Source organism: Carcharodon carcharias, chromosome 31, assembly GCF_017639515.1.
Source record: "Carcharodon carcharias isolate sCarCar2 chromosome 31, sCarCar2.pri, whole genome shotgun sequence".
In the NCBI taxonomy this organism is placed as follows: Eukaryota; Metazoa; Chordata; class Chondrichthyes; order Lamniformes; family Lamnidae; genus Carcharodon; species Carcharodon carcharias.
The window spans coordinates 24,753,092-24,770,770 of NC_054497.1; the positions used below are offsets into that span (position 1 = coordinate 24,753,092).

Here is a 17,679-nt window from a genome sequence, read left to right on the forward strand (position 1 = left end):
ATGCTGATGTTTATGCTCTACATGAGCCTCCACCTACCTTACTCCATCTAACCTTTTTTTTCATTCGTTTATGGGATGTGGGTGTCGCTGGCAAGGCTAGTATTTATTGTTCATCCCTGATTGCCCTTGAGAAGGTGGTGGTGAGCTGCCTTCTTGAACTGCTGCGGCCTATGTGGTATAGGTGCACCCACAGTGCTGTTAGGGAGGGAGCTTCAGGATTTTGATCCAGTGACAGTGAAAAATGGTGATATGATCAAGTTGGTGCGTGACTTGGAGGGGAACTTGCAGGTAGTGGTGTTCCCAGGCATCTGCTGCCCTTGTCCTACTAGGTGGTAAAGGTCACAGGTTTGGAAGGTGCTGTCGAAGGAGCCTTGGTGAGTCACAGGACCTTGTATGTCTAATATGTTAGCTGGTGTTTGCTGAACAACCAGCATATTGAGCAAATTTGAGTGGGTGAGGTTTGTGCAGAGCTACTTCCACTCTCTCGTCCGAGGCAGCAAATGCTGCGCTGCTACAATTTGTGCCTCAAGTGCAGCAATTGAAAAGAGCAGCAATTGAAAAGCGCAGGTTAGTAAGGCCATTAAAGAAAGGAACCAAAGCACGAGGATTCATTTCTGTATGGATAGAATTGTAAAGCAAAGAAGTTAGCAGAATAAAAAGTAGAAAAGTCACTTAGCCTGGATTGGATAATTCTAGATCGCTAAGGTGGAACTTTAGCCAATTGACCTAACGATGGTCGAACCATAATCCAAATTAATTTTCACATGGGAAAATGTGGGTTAATTAATGACAACACCAATTTGTCAGTGGCAAATAGAGCCTGACAAACATGATTGTATCCCTTGATAAAATAAAGGGCCTAAGTGAGACTGCATCTAGAATACTGTGTACAGTTTTGGTCCCTTACTGGAGAAAGGATATAATTGCATTAGAAGCAGTTCAGAGAAGGTTCACTCAACTTACTTGAGGAAAAGTTGAGCAGGTTGGGCCTGTATCCATTGGAGTTTACAAGAATGAGAGGTGATCTTATTGAAATATAGAAGATCCTGAGGGGACTAGATAGGGTGGATGCTGAGAAGATGTTTCCCCTTCTTGGGGAGTCTAGAATGAGGGGACACAATTTAAAAATTAGGGCCCTCCCATTTAAAACTGAGATGAGAATTTTTTTCTGTCAAAGGGTATTTAATCTGTGGAATTCTCTAACCAGAGAGCAGTGGAGGCTGGATCATTGAATATATTCAAGGCTGAGTTAGACAGATTTTTGATCAAAAAGGGAATCAAAGGTTATGGGGGTGGTGGTGGCAGATAAGAAAGTGGAATTGAGGTCACAATCAAATCTTATTGAATGGCACAGCAGGCTTTAAGGGCCGAATGACCTGCTCCTGCTCCTAATTCTTGTGTTCTCTTCTGGGTAGTGCAGCTGATGTAGCGTATATGGACATTCAAAAGGCATTTGTTCAGATGACTGGTTTGCAAAATTGAAGCCAATGAGGCTAAAAGGTCAGTGGCTGCTTGAACAGAGGTCCTAGAGCGGAACTTAAACCCAAGACTGTTTGACTCGAATGTGAGATTGCTGCTAACTGAAACAAATTAACTTTTATTTGTTGCTTTTATCTGCTGCTTTATTATGTCATCGAGAACTTGACCCAAGAAACTAAAGTGAAAGTGCTCCTGCACCTTTCCATTTATCACAATGTAAAGTTTTTTTTTTAAATGCTCAAATGCTCTGTTTTTGTGCTGTACTGCATGGAAATGTTGAGCTTTTCTTCCAAAAAAATTCAACTTTTGGTGCAGAGTTCTTCTCTCCTCTTTTCCAGCAACAACACCACCCCCCACCCCTGCCACATTGAGTTAGCAAAGGCAGGATTCCTGACTAGGAAGAAAATTTAATTTATAAACCACATCCATCTCCTGTAGAATCACTGCTTTGAGCCTCAATTTGCCAAAGCTGAATGTGTTTTTGTTGCTAAATTTGGAATCCAACAAAATTGTGTGTGTGTAGTCGTAAGATTCAGAATCTCCCAGAAGTTAGGAGATTTCATAAATAGCTTTTTGTATAACCAAATAGGTAACAATCTTTACACTGTACTTCTGCTAACATCTAGAATTTTTCTAATTTGACAAGATTACTTTTTGGTGTCTTATCATTAATCAATTGCAGCTTAACATTTTGCTTTTGTATTTTAGATCAAACATTAGACCCTGTTCCCATTTGTGAAATTTTCCAATGCTTCTGAAACTAGTATTTCCATCAGTCAATTACCAGGAATGCCATTAGCAGCTTTTCTATGTTACATCTGGTGCTTTTTATTCTATTCCAGGTACTGGTGCAGCCTCAGCTCATAAAGACAGACTCCTTGGTCCTCACAACTTTGAAAGCTGACCGCAGTCCAGTCCTTGCAGCGATGCAGAATCCAACCATTACCACACTGGCCACCCCAGTGCAGACAACAGCTTTACAAGTCCCAGTACGTTCAATTCAAAGAGAAGTTTGCGTCGTTAATGCCAGTTCAAGTTGCTTTTTTTTAATATGTTGTTTGTTCTGTTATTAAAATATACACTTTCTGACAGGCTTAGGACCTCAAGTAAATGTTAAAGGAACTCTACTGAGACAATTCACTTGTTAGAGGAAAGCAATTTGCTACTGGAGCTCACCCGGTGGCTTAGTTAGTTTAAAAGGCAGCCTGTGACTGAACTGAGCTGATTTAAAGAGTCAGTCCCCCAATGGAGTAATCTACAAATAGCCTCTAACAAACATTTGTTATTATGCAAAGAGCATTTATTAATTTATTTTTAAACACGTACATTTAAAAATGGATGTGAGGCTTAGAGCATCAGGAAGAAAAGAAAATCAACAGCTTGGAAGTGTGTTTAACAAGGATCCTAAGGATCAAAAGAAGTTTGAGTTAGATGGTCTCAGTTGGGTTAGCAAGGGTACTACAGTTAGCTTAGTAACCATAATCTCTAACAAGGGAAAAATGAACTCACTTATAATCCCTGTTGCATGACTGTCGTTGGAGGGCAAGTTGAGGCTTGATTGTGATGCACGCTGGGTTTGAAAAACCAGCTAGTGTTGATTGTCTACACTCAACCACAAAGCCAAAATACCATTTAGAGGGATAGGAAGTGGGGAAAATGTCCATATATCGTCGTTGTCACCATCTAATTGCCACGTTGAGTGTATTAGGCGACCGTGGTCTCCCCACTTTCTGATCATAGCAACAGTGGATGACCTTGTTGTTGGAGTTTAGGTTAAGCCAGTCTTTAATGTTGTCTAGCAGCTCCCTTCATTGTTGGCCTCTTGCTCTTCTTCTGTTAATCCTTCCAGTGGTGTTTAGGCACTCCAACCCTTCTGCATGGATAACATGTCAGAGGAACTCCATTTGGCTTCTTTTGACATTATTTAAGGGTTCCCTTAATCCTCATTCAGTACTTCATTAGTTCTTTTTCCAACCAGCTTACCCCTAGGATCCTTGCTAAGCAGCACATTCCTAAACTGTTGATTTTCTTTACTTCCACATTCCTGATGCTGCAAGCCTCACATCCATAGGTAATGTACATGTTTAAAAAAATAATAAATAGTCTGCTGTTCTTTGTATAATAACGGATGTTTGTTGGAGGCTACTTGTAGATTACTCCATTAGGATAATCATTTTTTATTCATTCTTAGGATGTGAGTATCGCTAGCAAAACCAGTATCTATTCTCCATCCTTAATTACCTTTGAATAGGTGGTGATGACTAGGTAAAGACAACAGATTTCTTTCCCTAAAAGATATTAGTGAACCACATGGTTTTTAGACAACCGGGTAGTTTTATGATCACTATTAATGAGACTAGCGTTTCATTCCAGATTTATTAATTAATTGAATTTAAATTCCTCCAGCTGCCATGGTGGGATTTGAACCCGTGTCTCCAGAGCATTAATCCTCTGCATTACTAGTCTAACATTGCTACTATGCTGCTGCCTCCAATCATGTATTAAAGAATGTTAATGTTTACTAGCCCATCAAAAAAATGAAATTGGCGCTCTTACTAGTTTGATTTAAGTGTTAACTTCAAATGCATTTTGCCTTGGAAGGAGATAGTGGCGTAGTGGTATTATCACTGGGCTAGTAACCCAGAGGGTCAGGCTAATGCTCCAGGGTCATGGGTTCAAATCCAACCAAGGCAACAAGTGGGATTTAAATTCAATTAATAAATCTGGATTATAAAGTTAGTCTTGGTAATGGTAATCATGACAAGTATAATCCATTGCTGTAAAAATCCATCTGGTTCACTAATGTCCTTTATAACCTACATTTGACTTCAGATCCCCAGTAATGTGGTTGACTCTTAACTGCCCTCTGAAACGGCCTAGCAATTGGCCACTCAGTTGAAGGGCAAAGGATTAAAAATAAAGAACCATAGGTGACTGCAGAAGTTATTTTGACAGCTATGCTTGTGGCGTAATTTATGAGTTGATAGCTAATGTCTGCCGCATCATGGGCTCAAATTTCAGCCCTCCTGCCTGATAGTCAAATCTTACCAGTCTGTTGCTGTCATCAGCATTTTGCTGGGATCCTCCAAGTAGGCAGTTAATAATACAATTTGACCATTGTGGTGGCCATTTTAATTTTTAAATACAATTAGCTGCAAGCAGTAACAAGGGTGATTGAAGGGGAATTAATAAATAACTTTCAAAAGGGAATTGAGTAAATACTTGGAAGGGAAAATTTGTCGGTCTGTGGGGAAAGAGCAGGGGAGTGGAACTAATTGGATAGTTGTTTCAAATAGCCAGCACAGGCTTTTCTTGTATTGCATCATTCTATGATTCCAGGGCAATGAGTGCAAAAGATGGATATTATTCTGATTTTATGGAGAGCTGATGACTATATCTATATATGTAATATATATGAATCATACAATCTAGTTCTCAGGGTGCGCAGTTCTCTGCTGCTCTCCTCCCTCCACTTTGGAGAACCCTGTTGTACCTCAACCCCACACAGAGTGCATGTGACCATAAAGTTGTCCAACCATTGTTTATCTTGGACTGTAACTTGTGAACTCCAGAGCAATGTAATTGGGGGTGTACCCCAAAGATGCGCTTGGGTACACCCCACCCTTCCCCTTGGAAGTTCTCAGGTAAGGTTTGTATGGCACTTGTCTGGGAAGTGCAAACTTGCCTTGGGCAAGTGCCCTGCACTGGGAACCATCCAAAAACGTGATTTAAGTCGTAAACTTTGGATGGGCCTGACTGTGTTACATCAACAACAACCACCACCACCCCCCCATCCCCTCCCCGAAACGCAACAGGACTCCCCCCATATCCCCGAACCCCCACTGGATTCCCCCACCTCCCCAATTACCCTAGTCTCCCCCCCACCCCCCGCCAGCCCCAGCACTAATCCCTGTGGCACACCACTTGTCATATCCTACCAACTAGAAAATGACCCATTTATGCCTACTCTGTTTCCTTTTAGATTTTCTTTCTATCCATGCCAATATGTTATCCCTTACACCATGAGCTTTTATTTCTCGCAATAACCTCTGTGAGTCACCTTATCAAAAGCCTTCTCAAAATCTAAGTACAGTACATCCACAGGTTTCCCTTTATCCAGCATCTGGTAGTTCTTTAAAGAACTCTAATAAATTGGTCAAACATGCTTTCCTTTTCACAAAACCATGTTGACTCTGCCTGATTACTTTGGATTTATCTAAGGGCTCTGTTACAACATCTTTAATAATAGCTCCTAACATTTTCCCTATGACAGATGTTAAGCTAACTGGCCTATAGTTTCCTGCTTTCTGTTTCCCTCCCTTTTTGAATAAAGGAGTTACATTAGCTATTTTTCAATCCAATGGAACCTTCCCCAAATCTAGTGACTTTTGGAAAATTAAAACCAACACATCAACTATCTCACTAGCCGCTTCTTTTAAGACCCTAGGATGAAATCCGTTAGGTCCTGTGGACTTGTGAACTTGGGGTTTCAACAATTTGCTAAGTACCACTTCCCTGTTCATTGTAATTTTCTGGAGTTCCTCCCTCCCTCTAATTTCTGACTTACAGCCATTTCTGGGATGTTACTTGTATCCTCTATAGTGAAGACTGATGCAAAATACCCATTCAATTTATCTGCCATCTCCATATTTTCATTATTAACTCCCCAGTCTTACTTTCTATTGGACTAACGCTCACTTAGTTAGCTCCTTTCTTTTTAAAATATCAATAGAAACTCTTACCATCTGTATTTTATATTTTTAGCTATCTTTCTCTCGTACTCTAATTTTTCCCTCCTTATCAATCTTTCGGACGTTCTTCACTTTTTTACGTTCTGTCCAATCTTCTGGCCTGCCACCTATCTTTGTGCAATTATATGCTTTTTCTTTGAGTTTGATGCTATCTTTAACTTTTTTTTAGTTAACCACGAATAGTGGGTCCTCCCCTTGGAATTTTTCTTTCTTGTTGAAATATATCTATTCTGTGTATTCTAAAATATTCCCTTGAATGTCTGCCACTGCATCTCTGTTGATCTATCCCTTAACCTATATTGCCAGTTCACTTTCGCTAGCTCTGCTTTCATGTCCTTATAATTGCCCTTATTTAAATTTAAAATACTAGCCTTAGACTCACTCTTCTCTCTCTCAAACTGAATGTAAAATTCAATCATATTATGATCACTGCTACCTGGGGGTGCCTTCACCATGAGGTCATTAATTAATCCTGTCCCATTGCACAATACCAGGTCTACTATAGCCTGCTCCCAGCTTGGCTCCAGAATGTGTTGATCTAAGAAATTACCCCAAAAGCATTCTATGAATTTGTCATCTATGCTACCTTTACCCATCTGATTATTTCAGTCTCTCTATAGATTAAAATTCCCCATGATAATCACTGTACTTTTCTGCCAAACTCAATTTCTTTTTTGGCACCCCTTCTCACCGTGTGATTACTATTAGTGGCCTATAAACCACTCCCACAAGTGACTTCTTGCCTTTATTATTGCTCATCTCTACCCAAACTGCTTCTGTATCATGGTTTCCTGAACTTGGGTCATCCTTTTTCCCCAGGTGATTCCCCACACTCCCTCTCCCTCATCCCACCCCCACACCCCACCATGGGATTCACCCGCCCACCCCCCCCCCACTTCCCCACAGTGCTGTAAAAAGGAGTGTGGCCTCCTTACATCCGACCGAACTGCCTTCGACACTAGGCCCTGGGGACACATTGCATTGTCTGGATCTCACCCGGCCTGAGTCAGAAGGTCAGGCAAGATAGGATCAAAAAAAATTTCAGGTCAGAGAGTAGGAGCAAAGTGGCAATCCAACTCTGATTGCTACTCCGCGGAAGTTCAGACCCCTTGTTTGTCCACCCAGACTCTGCTGCACCTTGTAGGTTCCTCCCTGATTTCCTTCCCCCGCCTCAGCAGTAATATCACTACGCAATCTGGTTGTGCCTTGATCCAAGACTACAGCCCAAAGAGGGTGATAGGCTGACTGCAATTGAGGTCTGAACATATCAATAGGACCCTATGCCATTTTGTGTTCAATTAGTCTGGGCACGGGCACGATCTAATAACTCAGACTTCAGAAGGAGAGGCTCTGCTAGTCCGCCAGCATCTGTGGAGAGAGAAACAGAGTTAACATTTCAAGTCTGAAGGAGAGTCATAGGGACTCGAGACGTTAACTCTGTTTCTCTCTCCACAGATGCTGCCAGACCAGCGGAGCTTTTCCAGCATTTTCTGCTTTTATTTCAGATTTCCAGCATGTGCAGTATTTTGCTTTTATCTTTGGGGAGCTGAATGGATCTAATTTCCATTCCTCTCATAAGCCTTTGTCATTTTTTGGGTTTGGAATGGAAAATGTGTCATAGGTTTGTTAAAGCCTTGATAATATATTATTTATGGTTTATTTATTCATGTGCTGTGGATGCCAATGGCAAGGCTAGCATTTATTGTCCCATTGCTAATTGGCTTTGAGTAGGTAGCTTCTTGGACCACTGTAGTCTGCGCGGTATGGGTGCACCCACAGTGCTGTCAGGGAGGGAGTTCCCCAAATTCTGACCTAGTGGGAATGAACAAATGGGCTATGTATGTTCAAGTCCAAATGATGTATGACATGGAGGAGAACTTGGAGGTGATGGTGTTCAGATTCACCCGCTGCCTTTATCCTTCTAGAGCTTGTGTGTTTGAAGGTGCTGTTGAAGAAGTCCTAGAGTGTTACTGCGGTGCATCTTGTGGATAGTATACACTGCAAGCCACTGTATGCTGGTGGTGGAGGTAATCTTTGCTTCCCAGTGTCTCAAATCACTAGAAAAAGGACTCTCACTCGGGTCATTAGGTAATGAAATTGTCAGAACCAGTTATTATTTTTTTTTTTTAATTGTGAAGTTTCAGAGACTACCAAAGTTAAAAAGAGAAGATGACAAGCTCAGGAGGTAGTGATTACATGATTACAAGCTTGGGTTTCTAAGGCTTGAAGGTTCTAGGGATTAGGGAAGATTGAGAGGTAAGGGGTGAGGAATTCCACCTTGTTGAGGACCTGGAATGAATGAGTCGCTGTAGGAAACTAAAGACGCAGAATTTCAGCAGCAGAAGGAGAAAGGATGCAAACAATGGCGTATTAGGTTACAAGGAGTTAAAGATGCTTACAGTAGTATTGATGATTTAGACAAGAAAGGTCTGAGGAATTGTTAGGCTATTTTAAATGACCACTTAAAATAAATGGCCTAGTTTATAGTTTCAACCCTAGTGGTAGATGGAGTATTGTCCAGAAAGCCTTTCTGGCTCAACACAGTTGTGCTCCAAAATCCTTTGTTACAATTTCCAAAAGTACACTATCTTGGACGTGCTGGCAGCAGAGATGCCAGATTGCAGCTAGGAAGAAGTTCCAGTTGGGGAGCATATGTCCCCAAGCTACCCCTTTTTCTGTTCTGGCTATGGTCTGAAGGAAGAGGATTGGGAACAAGTTGCTTGCCCGTCCATTAGTGGAATGGCATGTCTTGTTTGAGGGACCTAAATTGAAGGCCAAAAGTACATCAGTGGTGATTCTAGGGAAAAAATAAAAACTGGAAAATGTATTAAACCTTGTATATAATGGATCGGTAGAGAATCACTTTCATGTTTTTCATCTCAGACATTGGTCAGCAGTAATGGAACTATTTTGACCACCGTGCCAATGATGGTTGGACCTGACAAGGTTCCAATCAAGCAGATTGTTGGGAATGGAAAAGCCCCAGTTGAGGGACTGAAGGAAGGTGAGAAGAGAACAACACACAATATCATTGAGAAACGCTATCGGTCATCCATCAATGATAAAATCATAGAACTCAAGGATCTTGTGATGGGGACAGAAGCTAAGGTAAGTTACTTATATGAATAATTTTTGTTAATAGAATGTTGCATTGTAATGGTGTGTTATGTTCATGTATGTCACAGCTCATAAGGGTTAAAGGGAGAAAATAGTATACTGTAAGTGGCATCGCTACATATGTTCCAGGCAATAAATTGCATTTCATTCATTGTTCAAACTAACTGCATTTATTAAATTATGCTATTTAAGCTATCTTATAGCCTTAGTAGATATGCGTATCACACGATGCTGTACTGATTTATTTGAGATCGGAAGATCTGCGGTTTAATCTCTGACTTTTGGATTTGGTGCTTAGATTACTCGGTGTGTTGAAGCAGAAGTAGTATTGTAATTCTTCTTGGCTCCCATGATTCAGAACATTATTAAAGTTTATGTGTAAGGGCATTCAGCAAGGACAGTGTCAGTGTTAGCTGTGAAATGGACCTTTTTTAAAATTCATTTATGGGATGTGGGTATTGCTGACAAAGCCAGCATTTACTGTCCATCCCTAATTGCCCTTGAGAAGGTGGAGATGAGCCACCTTCTTGAACCGCTGCAGTCCATGTGGTGTAGGTACACCCACAGTGCTGTTAGAGAGGGAGTTCCAAGATTTTGACCTGACGATATAGTTCCAAGTCAGTATAGTGGGTAGGTTGGAGGGGAACTTTTAGGCATGCATTTGATTTCCCATGCATCAGCTGCCCTTGTCCTTCTAGGTCGTAGATCGTAGATTTGGAAGGTACTGTCGATGGACCATGGTGAGTTGCTGCAGTGCATCTTGTAAATGGTACACACTGCTGCCACTGTGCGTTGGTGGTGGTGGAAGTGAATGTTTAAGGTAGTGAATGGGGTGTCAATGCATATCTAGAGACAGCAACTTCAGAGCAGGAGGCAAACTTTGAAAAAATATTTTTAACGCCCAGTTACCGGGCTTGCTCACAGCTTATCTTGATCTATAATAATGATCTTGATTTGGGTGTACAGGGCACAATTTCAAAATTTGCAGATGACACAAAACTTGGAAGTATTGTGAATTGTGAGGAGAATTTTGAGAGACTTCAAGTGGACATAGATAACCTGGTGGGATTGGCGGATACATGACAGATGAAATTTATTGCAGAAATGTGTGAAGTGGTTCGGTTTGATAGGAAGGAGAAGCAATATAAACTAAAGATGTATTGCTGGGTGTGATGCGGGGTCTTGTGACCTGACTGGTGCCATTTTGGGATAGCCTCTCCTGCTCCCCAACCCTCCCACCTGCAGATTGCCTCTGAAACCCTGCAACTCGAAGCTGCTCTCTGTTTGTAGTTTCCAGCCTCTTGCTGTCCATCTCCCGAGCCCTCGCTCACAGCGTGAGTTCAGGAGAGGAGAGCAGCAAGCGGGGGGATCAGGCACGAGAGGATGGCAGTGACCGGGAGCAGGAGGGATGGCCAGAGGGAGGGTCGGGGAGCAGGAGCGGCGAAGAGCGGGAGTAGGAGATAAGTAGAAAGAATTAGCATATTTCTTTTATAAATCTAAAAATATTTTATTTTAAAAGTTATTTTTTGTTTACAAATATAGTAATTTAGAAATATATAGCATCTAAACTTGGGGGATATAATATTTTAATGGTTTTTTTTCTGGTGAGAGGTCCCATAGAATCTAACTCAAAGCTTCGGGCAGAATTTTTAGTTCGGCATGTGGACGTGCACCTGACCCGCTCAAGCATAAAATAGCACATGATAACGTCGGGCGAGCATCCCGACATCATCTCGCGCAAGATTTCGGTCAGCGGGCATGCGCAAAAGTCAGAAGCACACCCGCCGACAATTGGGAGGGCAATTAATCCCACTAAAGTTCCAGCTGTTCCCTATTTTTCATGGTCCATCCAACCTTACAGTTGGCAGACGGGCGAATCTGCCAGGCGGACTTTACATTTTTGATGAAGCCTTATCCAAAGGTGGGATGAGGTTTCCGCTGTTAAATTTAGAAAAAATAAATATGCAAAATTTTCATCATGTATATGGTCAGGTGACTGATTCTGATGTGTGGATGCTTTTTTTCTGGATTTTGAAATCTTTATTTATTGCTTTTAAATTCTTCAGCTCCCTGAGGCAGCTCTCTGCCTTCAGGGAGCCTTCATTCTGCGCTCCCGTGCACCTGCGCTTATGTCAGTGCCCGCCCTCCTCCTGCCCCCACCCCGGCAGCGCTGTGTGAAATTGTGGTCGGGGGACGATTGTGAGTGGTGTCCGTTCTCCGGCTGCTCCCGGGCCCATTGATCACGCCCACAAGTCAACCTAAAAGTCCTGCCCTTTATGTTGGTAGTAAAGGGAAAACCTGATTTGCTTAATGTTGTTTCATTTCAAGTTCCTCTTTTCAGGAATGCCAATACTCAGTTAAGCAAGGAATTACTGTAATACTGGTTCAGCCTCAACTGCAGTATTGTGTCCAATTCTGGGCACCATACTTCAGGAAGGATTTACAAGATTGGTTCCAGGGATGACTAGATTCAATCGCTTGGATAAATTGAAAAAACTGGGGTAGTTCTCCTTAGAGAAGAGAAAGTTGAGAGATTTGACAGATGCGTTTGAAATTATGAAGGGTCTAGACAGAATAAATAAAGAGTAGCTGTTCCCATTGGCAGAAGGATTGAGAACCAAAGGACACCAATTTAAGGTGAATGGCAAAAGAACTAATAGTGACATGAGGAAAAACCTTTATGCAGCATGTGGGTTAGTATCTGGAATGTGTTGCCTGAGGGGGTGATGGAGGCAAATTAAATTGTGGTTTTCAAAAGGGAATTGGATAATTATCTGATGAGAAAAGAATAGGACTGTGGGGAAATTACAGGGGAGTGGGCCTGGCTGAGTTTCTCTTGTAGAGAGCCAGCATTGAAATGGCAGGCTGAATGGCCTCCTTCTGTGCTGTAGCCATTCTACAATTCTAGATTTACAGTTACCAATTTGAGAATTGGGAACTGTAGAATGACGGCCTATGAACTGAAAATAAGTTCAGCATCGTTGCTGTTCATGGAATCTAGCCTTTTTTAAATTCATTCTTCGGATCTGGGTGTTGCTGTCAAGGCTGGTATTGTCCTTTACTCGAGAAGGTGGTGGCGAGCACTCACCTTGAACTGCTGCAATGTGTGTACACCAAAAATGCTATTATGGAGTGAGTTCCGAGATTTTGACCCAGTGATGATGAAGGAATGCGGACATATTTTCAAGCCAGGGTAATTTGGAGATGATGTTCTTTAACATTTCTCTTTCCTGCGTCCCACATCCCATCCGTATTTGAGCATCAATACAAACTACGTGATCAAGTATTTTAAATTTATTAATATCGCAGTAACATGAAGAGAGAGAATGCAAATTTCATTGTTAGAAACAAACTGCCAATGAAATAAATGGTCATGGCAACTACACCAGTCTGCAGGGAGGACTTGCAAATATGGCAGCTGCATTCTTAGCCTTGAATAAATTCAATATAAAGATTTTAATGAAAGGATTGAGTTTGATAGATCTTTGGTAGACGGGGGAGTTGGGGTTGTGGAGGGCGGACAGAAGGGTGCAGTTGAGATCACAGTCAGTTTGGCCATGATCTTATAGAATGGCGGAGCAGGCTCGAAGGGCCAAATGGCTTACTCCTGATCCTAAGTCATGTGCTCATAAGTTCCTAAACGGAAAAAATATATTTTGGTGCTCTTACTTTTTAATAAATTAGTTTGAGCAGCCACATCTCATGTTTATGTAATGACTTTAAAATAGTAAATTGTCCCGAGGCATTTCACAGGAATGTAATCAAACAAAATTTGATGCTTAGCCGTGTGAAGAAATATTTAAATTCAAAATAACCGATCATTTATTGTGTTTAGCCTGAGTGACCTCGCTGTTGATAAATCGATTATCACATTTGTCTGCATAAATACACTTTTTTTAAAAAAAAAGCTGAAAGTATGTGGTCAGCAGTGAAGCTAAGGCACTTACCACTGACCTTGAAGAAAGCTACCCACAAAGATCCAGCAATCTCTGTAGGGTGTATTTTTCATCCCCAGAGGGCAGTTTAACTCTAGTGTCAGGTCAGGAGGATGTGTTGGAATGCAGCAGCAATGATCAACAAGCAGATAGGCCAACAATTAAATTGAAGCATTGGCATATAGCAGATCAGGAAGTTAAAAACATTTAAAAATCTTAACTTTTAATTTCAGTTTTTGGAAAGCAAAGTAAATGTATGACTGTTAAGATAGAGGCTAAAATAAAGAAAACAAGGCATTTCTAAAAAAAAATTCTTAAAAATACATGATATTTGTTATCATTGTGGAGAAATTTGACATTCTAGAAATATGCATAATTAACTTTTCAGGGCCAGAAGAGTATTTAGCAGTAATTATGAAGTTAGTACACTGTTAAAACCCAGTCACACCAACTTTAACAAGGTATAACGTTTTTACAGTGAGACTAACATGAATTGATGAGCAGAATTAAGGGAGACGGTGACCTAGCGGTAATGTCACTGGGCTAGTAATCCAGAGTCTCAGGCCAATGCCCTGAATTCAAATCCCACCACGGCAGATGATGGAATTTAACTTCAATTAATAAAATCTGGAATTGAAAACTGGTCTCCGTAATGGTGACCATGAAATTATCGTTGATTGTTGCTAAAAATGTCCTTTAGGGAAGAAATTCTGCCTCCTTGCCCAGTCTAGACCCACAGCAATGTGGTTGTCTCTTAACTACTCTCAAGGGCACTTAGAGATGGGCAACAAATGCTGGCCTTGCCAGTGATACCCACATCCCATGAGTGAAATAAAAAAGTAAATTATAGTTTGTGGCAACCACTGCCAGGCATCCTATGGAAGGATGTGGTTTCATTAGCAACAACTTCTGAGTTTCCATGTTGTTCAGCACATATCCAGTCTCATGAAGTCGCTGTCAATTTCAGTTGAGCAATAACAGAGAAAGCTGACCATTTTGCCATCATTAGCACCGCAAAACCTGGGCCAATGTACATCATTGGATTTGAAGTTTGGATGTCCTGACAACATGAAAGCAATATACTAATGTAAATCTTTCTTTCTAAAGAAAATAAGTTCCAGTGTTCCATGTACTATTAAATTTGAATGAAAATCTAGGCAAATGCTAACATGCTATATTTTGTAGATGAATAAATCTGGAGTGCTGAGGAAAGCCATCGATTACATTAAATACCTGCAACAGACCAACCACAAACTACGGCAGGAGAACATGACATTGAAAATAGCCAATCAGAAGAACAGTAAGTAGTGTCAATTTTGCATCACAGGGAGGTTCCCACTCTCTACAGTCTTTACCAGTAACTAACGTACAATTGTGCCAAACCTTCAATGCCATCCATTTATATTTAGATTCCTTCCTAACACACATGTATATTGAATACTGCCAAAGCTTATTCAGAATGATGTTTTCAAGTGTATTCATGCGTACGGACGTTAAGATGTAAAAATTAAGGTTAAGTTGATTTCTCTTTTCCCTTTACATAATTGCAGAGGGTCTAAAGGCGACTGAGATTTCCAGCCTTCTGGACGTTGATGTTGACTTGAAGACTGATGACTTCAAATCGCATTTATTGATAATGTCGCCACCACCTTCAGATTCTGGCTCCCCAGGCACTTTCTCACCATGTTCCATTGATTCAGAACCAGGAAGCCCTCTCCTTGATGAAGCCATGGTAGTAGCAGTTTAAATTGCTTTCATTTCCATGTGTTTTTACTTCATTAATATCCTGTTAACATTAATGTTAAATTATTGGAGATGGTATATATTACTTCAAAAAAAAAATTGTGCAAAAAAAAAAGGCCTTAGAACTCCAAAGATTTATGATCTACATTTGCTGTTTGTTTCGTTTAAAATGTCTTGTACACAATCTTCAGAATCACAGAATTTTAGCAGCACAGAAGGAGGCCATTCGGCCCATCGTGTTTGCACCAGCTCTCCAAATGAGCATTATGACCTAGTGCCACTGCCCTGCCTTTTCCCCGTACCCTGCACATTGTTTCTATTCAAATAATCATCTAATGCCCTCTTGAAAGCCTCGATTGAACCTGCCTCCACCACATTTCCAGGCAGTGCATTCCAGACCCGAACCACTCGGGTGGGTGAAAAAGTTTTTTCTCAAGTCACATTTGCTTCTTTTGCAAATCACTTTAAATCTGTGCCCTCTCATTCTTGATCCTTTTATGAGTGGGAACAGCTTCTCCCTATCTACTCTGTCTAGCCCCCTCATAATTTTGAACATCTCAATAAAATCTCCTCTTAGTCGCCTTCTCTCCAAGGAGAACAGTCCCAACCTCGCCAATCGATCTTCGTCACTGAAGTTTCTCATCCCTGGAACCATTCTTGTAAATTCTCTTCTGCACTCTCTCCAATGTGTTCACATCTTTCCTATAATGTGCCAGAATTGTACACAATACTTCAACTGAGGTCTAATGAGCGTCTTATATAAATTCAGCATAACCTCCTTGCCCTTGTAATCTCTGCCCCTATTAATAAAGCCCAGGGTACTATATACTTTATTAACTGCTCTCTCCACCTGTCCTGTCACTTTCATTGATCTATGCACATATACACCAAGGTGTTTCTGCTCTTGCACCCCCTTCAAGATTTCACCCCTTATTTTATATTCTGTCCATGTTCTTCCCTCCAAAATGCATCACCTCATACTGCTCCACATTGAACTTCATCTGCCACCTATCTGCCCACTCCACCAACTTGTCTGTGTCCTTTTGAAGTTCTACACTGTCCTCCTTGTAGTTTACAACACTCCCAAGCTTCATATCATCCACAAACTTTGAAATTGTCCCCTGCACACCAAGATCTAGATCATTAATATATATCAGGAAAAGCAAGGGCCCCAATACTGACCCCGGGGAACTCCACTACAAACTCCTCCAGCCCGAAAAGTATCCATTGACCATTACTCTCTGCTTTCTTTTTTTCAGATAATTTTGTATCCACATTGCTGCTGTCCCTTTTATTTCATGAGCAATAACTTTTCTCACAAGTCTGTGTCAAATGCCTTTTGAAAGTCCATGTACACCACATCAACAGCATTACCCTCATCAATCTTTTCTGTTACCTCTTCAAAAAACTCCAGCAAGTTAGTCTTGCTCCCCTTCCATTTCTTATTTGAATAATCCAAATGGACATTTTTAAAAATGTGTTATGCTAATAATGTGGTGTGTGTGTTACAGTGATAGTAGAGGCTCCAATGCTCTTTCCATCACATGGCTGACCAGGAATCTCTCCTGCTCTTAATGCCTGCCATTGGCTTGTTTTGGAAGATTTGCAGATTGATATTCAAGCTGTTTGGATGTGTTATGACCGCACCTTCTTTGAACAACATGTCCTCAGGTGGGACTCGAACCCAGAGTTTGTGACTCAAAGGCAGGGATGCCACCCACTGCGCCACAAGAGCTCCAATCAATAATATAGTCTCTTGCCCCCAAAGGCTGTGGATGCTGAGGGGCAATTGGAGCTTTTGAGAAAAAGATTGATTTTGGAATCAGGAATTCTTTGATTTCATGATTTTTGTAACAAGGGTATCAAAGGATATGGAGTTAAGATACAGATCAGCCATGGTCTAACTAAATGATGGAGCAGGCCTGAAGGACTTTATAGCTTCTTGTTCCTAATATTCCTAAATGTAGTGTTTATTTTAACAAAGTTTCTCTGTACAGGTAAAGGAGGAGCCATTGTCACCCCCTACCCTTGGTATGCTGGATAGCTCTCGGATTCTACTGTGTACCATTACCTTTCTCTGTCTCTCCTTCAACCCACTTACATCGCTCTTTGAGCGTCGAGCTCACTCAGCAACAGTTGAAGATTCTGGACACTATGGTAGAAGTATGCTTGGAATTGAGTCTGGTAAGTGTTAATAGACTTCTTGTAGCAGAATGATTGCTGATCCATAATCTAGTGATGGCTTCCTATTTACCTACCATAATTTTCACTTGATAAAGCTTTATATGGAGAAACATATTGAAATTGCAATACAGAAAGAGGCCATTTGGCTCAACCTGTCTTTGTCCCTCCATATAAACAAATAGTTCCAATCATATTTATCAGCCTTGTTCCAATATCCCTTCAGCTCCTGTTTTCTTTCATCCACCTATTCAATCTAATTTTGAATGTTGATGTAGCTTCTGCGTCAACCACTGGAAGTGCATACCGCAGCCTTCTGGATGTAGAGAGGTTTCTCCTCTTTTTGTGAATTTAGGATCTATAGTCCTTTTGTTCTTGACCTTCAACCATGAGAAAGAGCCTGCTTTCATTTGCCCAGCCGCATTTCTGCATAATTTTTAAACATTTCTATAGTGTTGTCGCATAATCTTCTT

General features: G+C 41.1%; 1 protein-coding gene across 3 annotated transcripts in view; it reads left to right on the top strand.

Moving 5' to 3' along the window:
* srebf2 (sterol regulatory element binding transcription factor 2) overlaps window positions 1–17,679 on the top strand; it is a 77,025-nt gene that overhangs the window by 17,143 nt on the left and 42,203 nt on the right. For all 3 annotated transcript variants that reach the window (XM_041177725.1, XM_041177726.1, XM_041177727.1), the window contains exons 4-8: window positions 2,322–2,468; window positions 9,114–9,338; window positions 14,468–14,582; window positions 14,833–15,014; window positions 17,023–17,209. In XM_041177725.1, the coding sequence (XP_041033659.1) occupies window positions 2,322–2,468; window positions 9,114–9,338; window positions 14,468–14,582; window positions 14,833–15,014; window positions 17,023–17,209 (856 nt within the window). The remainder of the gene's footprint in view (window positions 1–2,321; window positions 2,469–9,113; window positions 9,339–14,467; window positions 14,583–14,832; window positions 15,015–17,022; window positions 17,210–17,679) is intronic.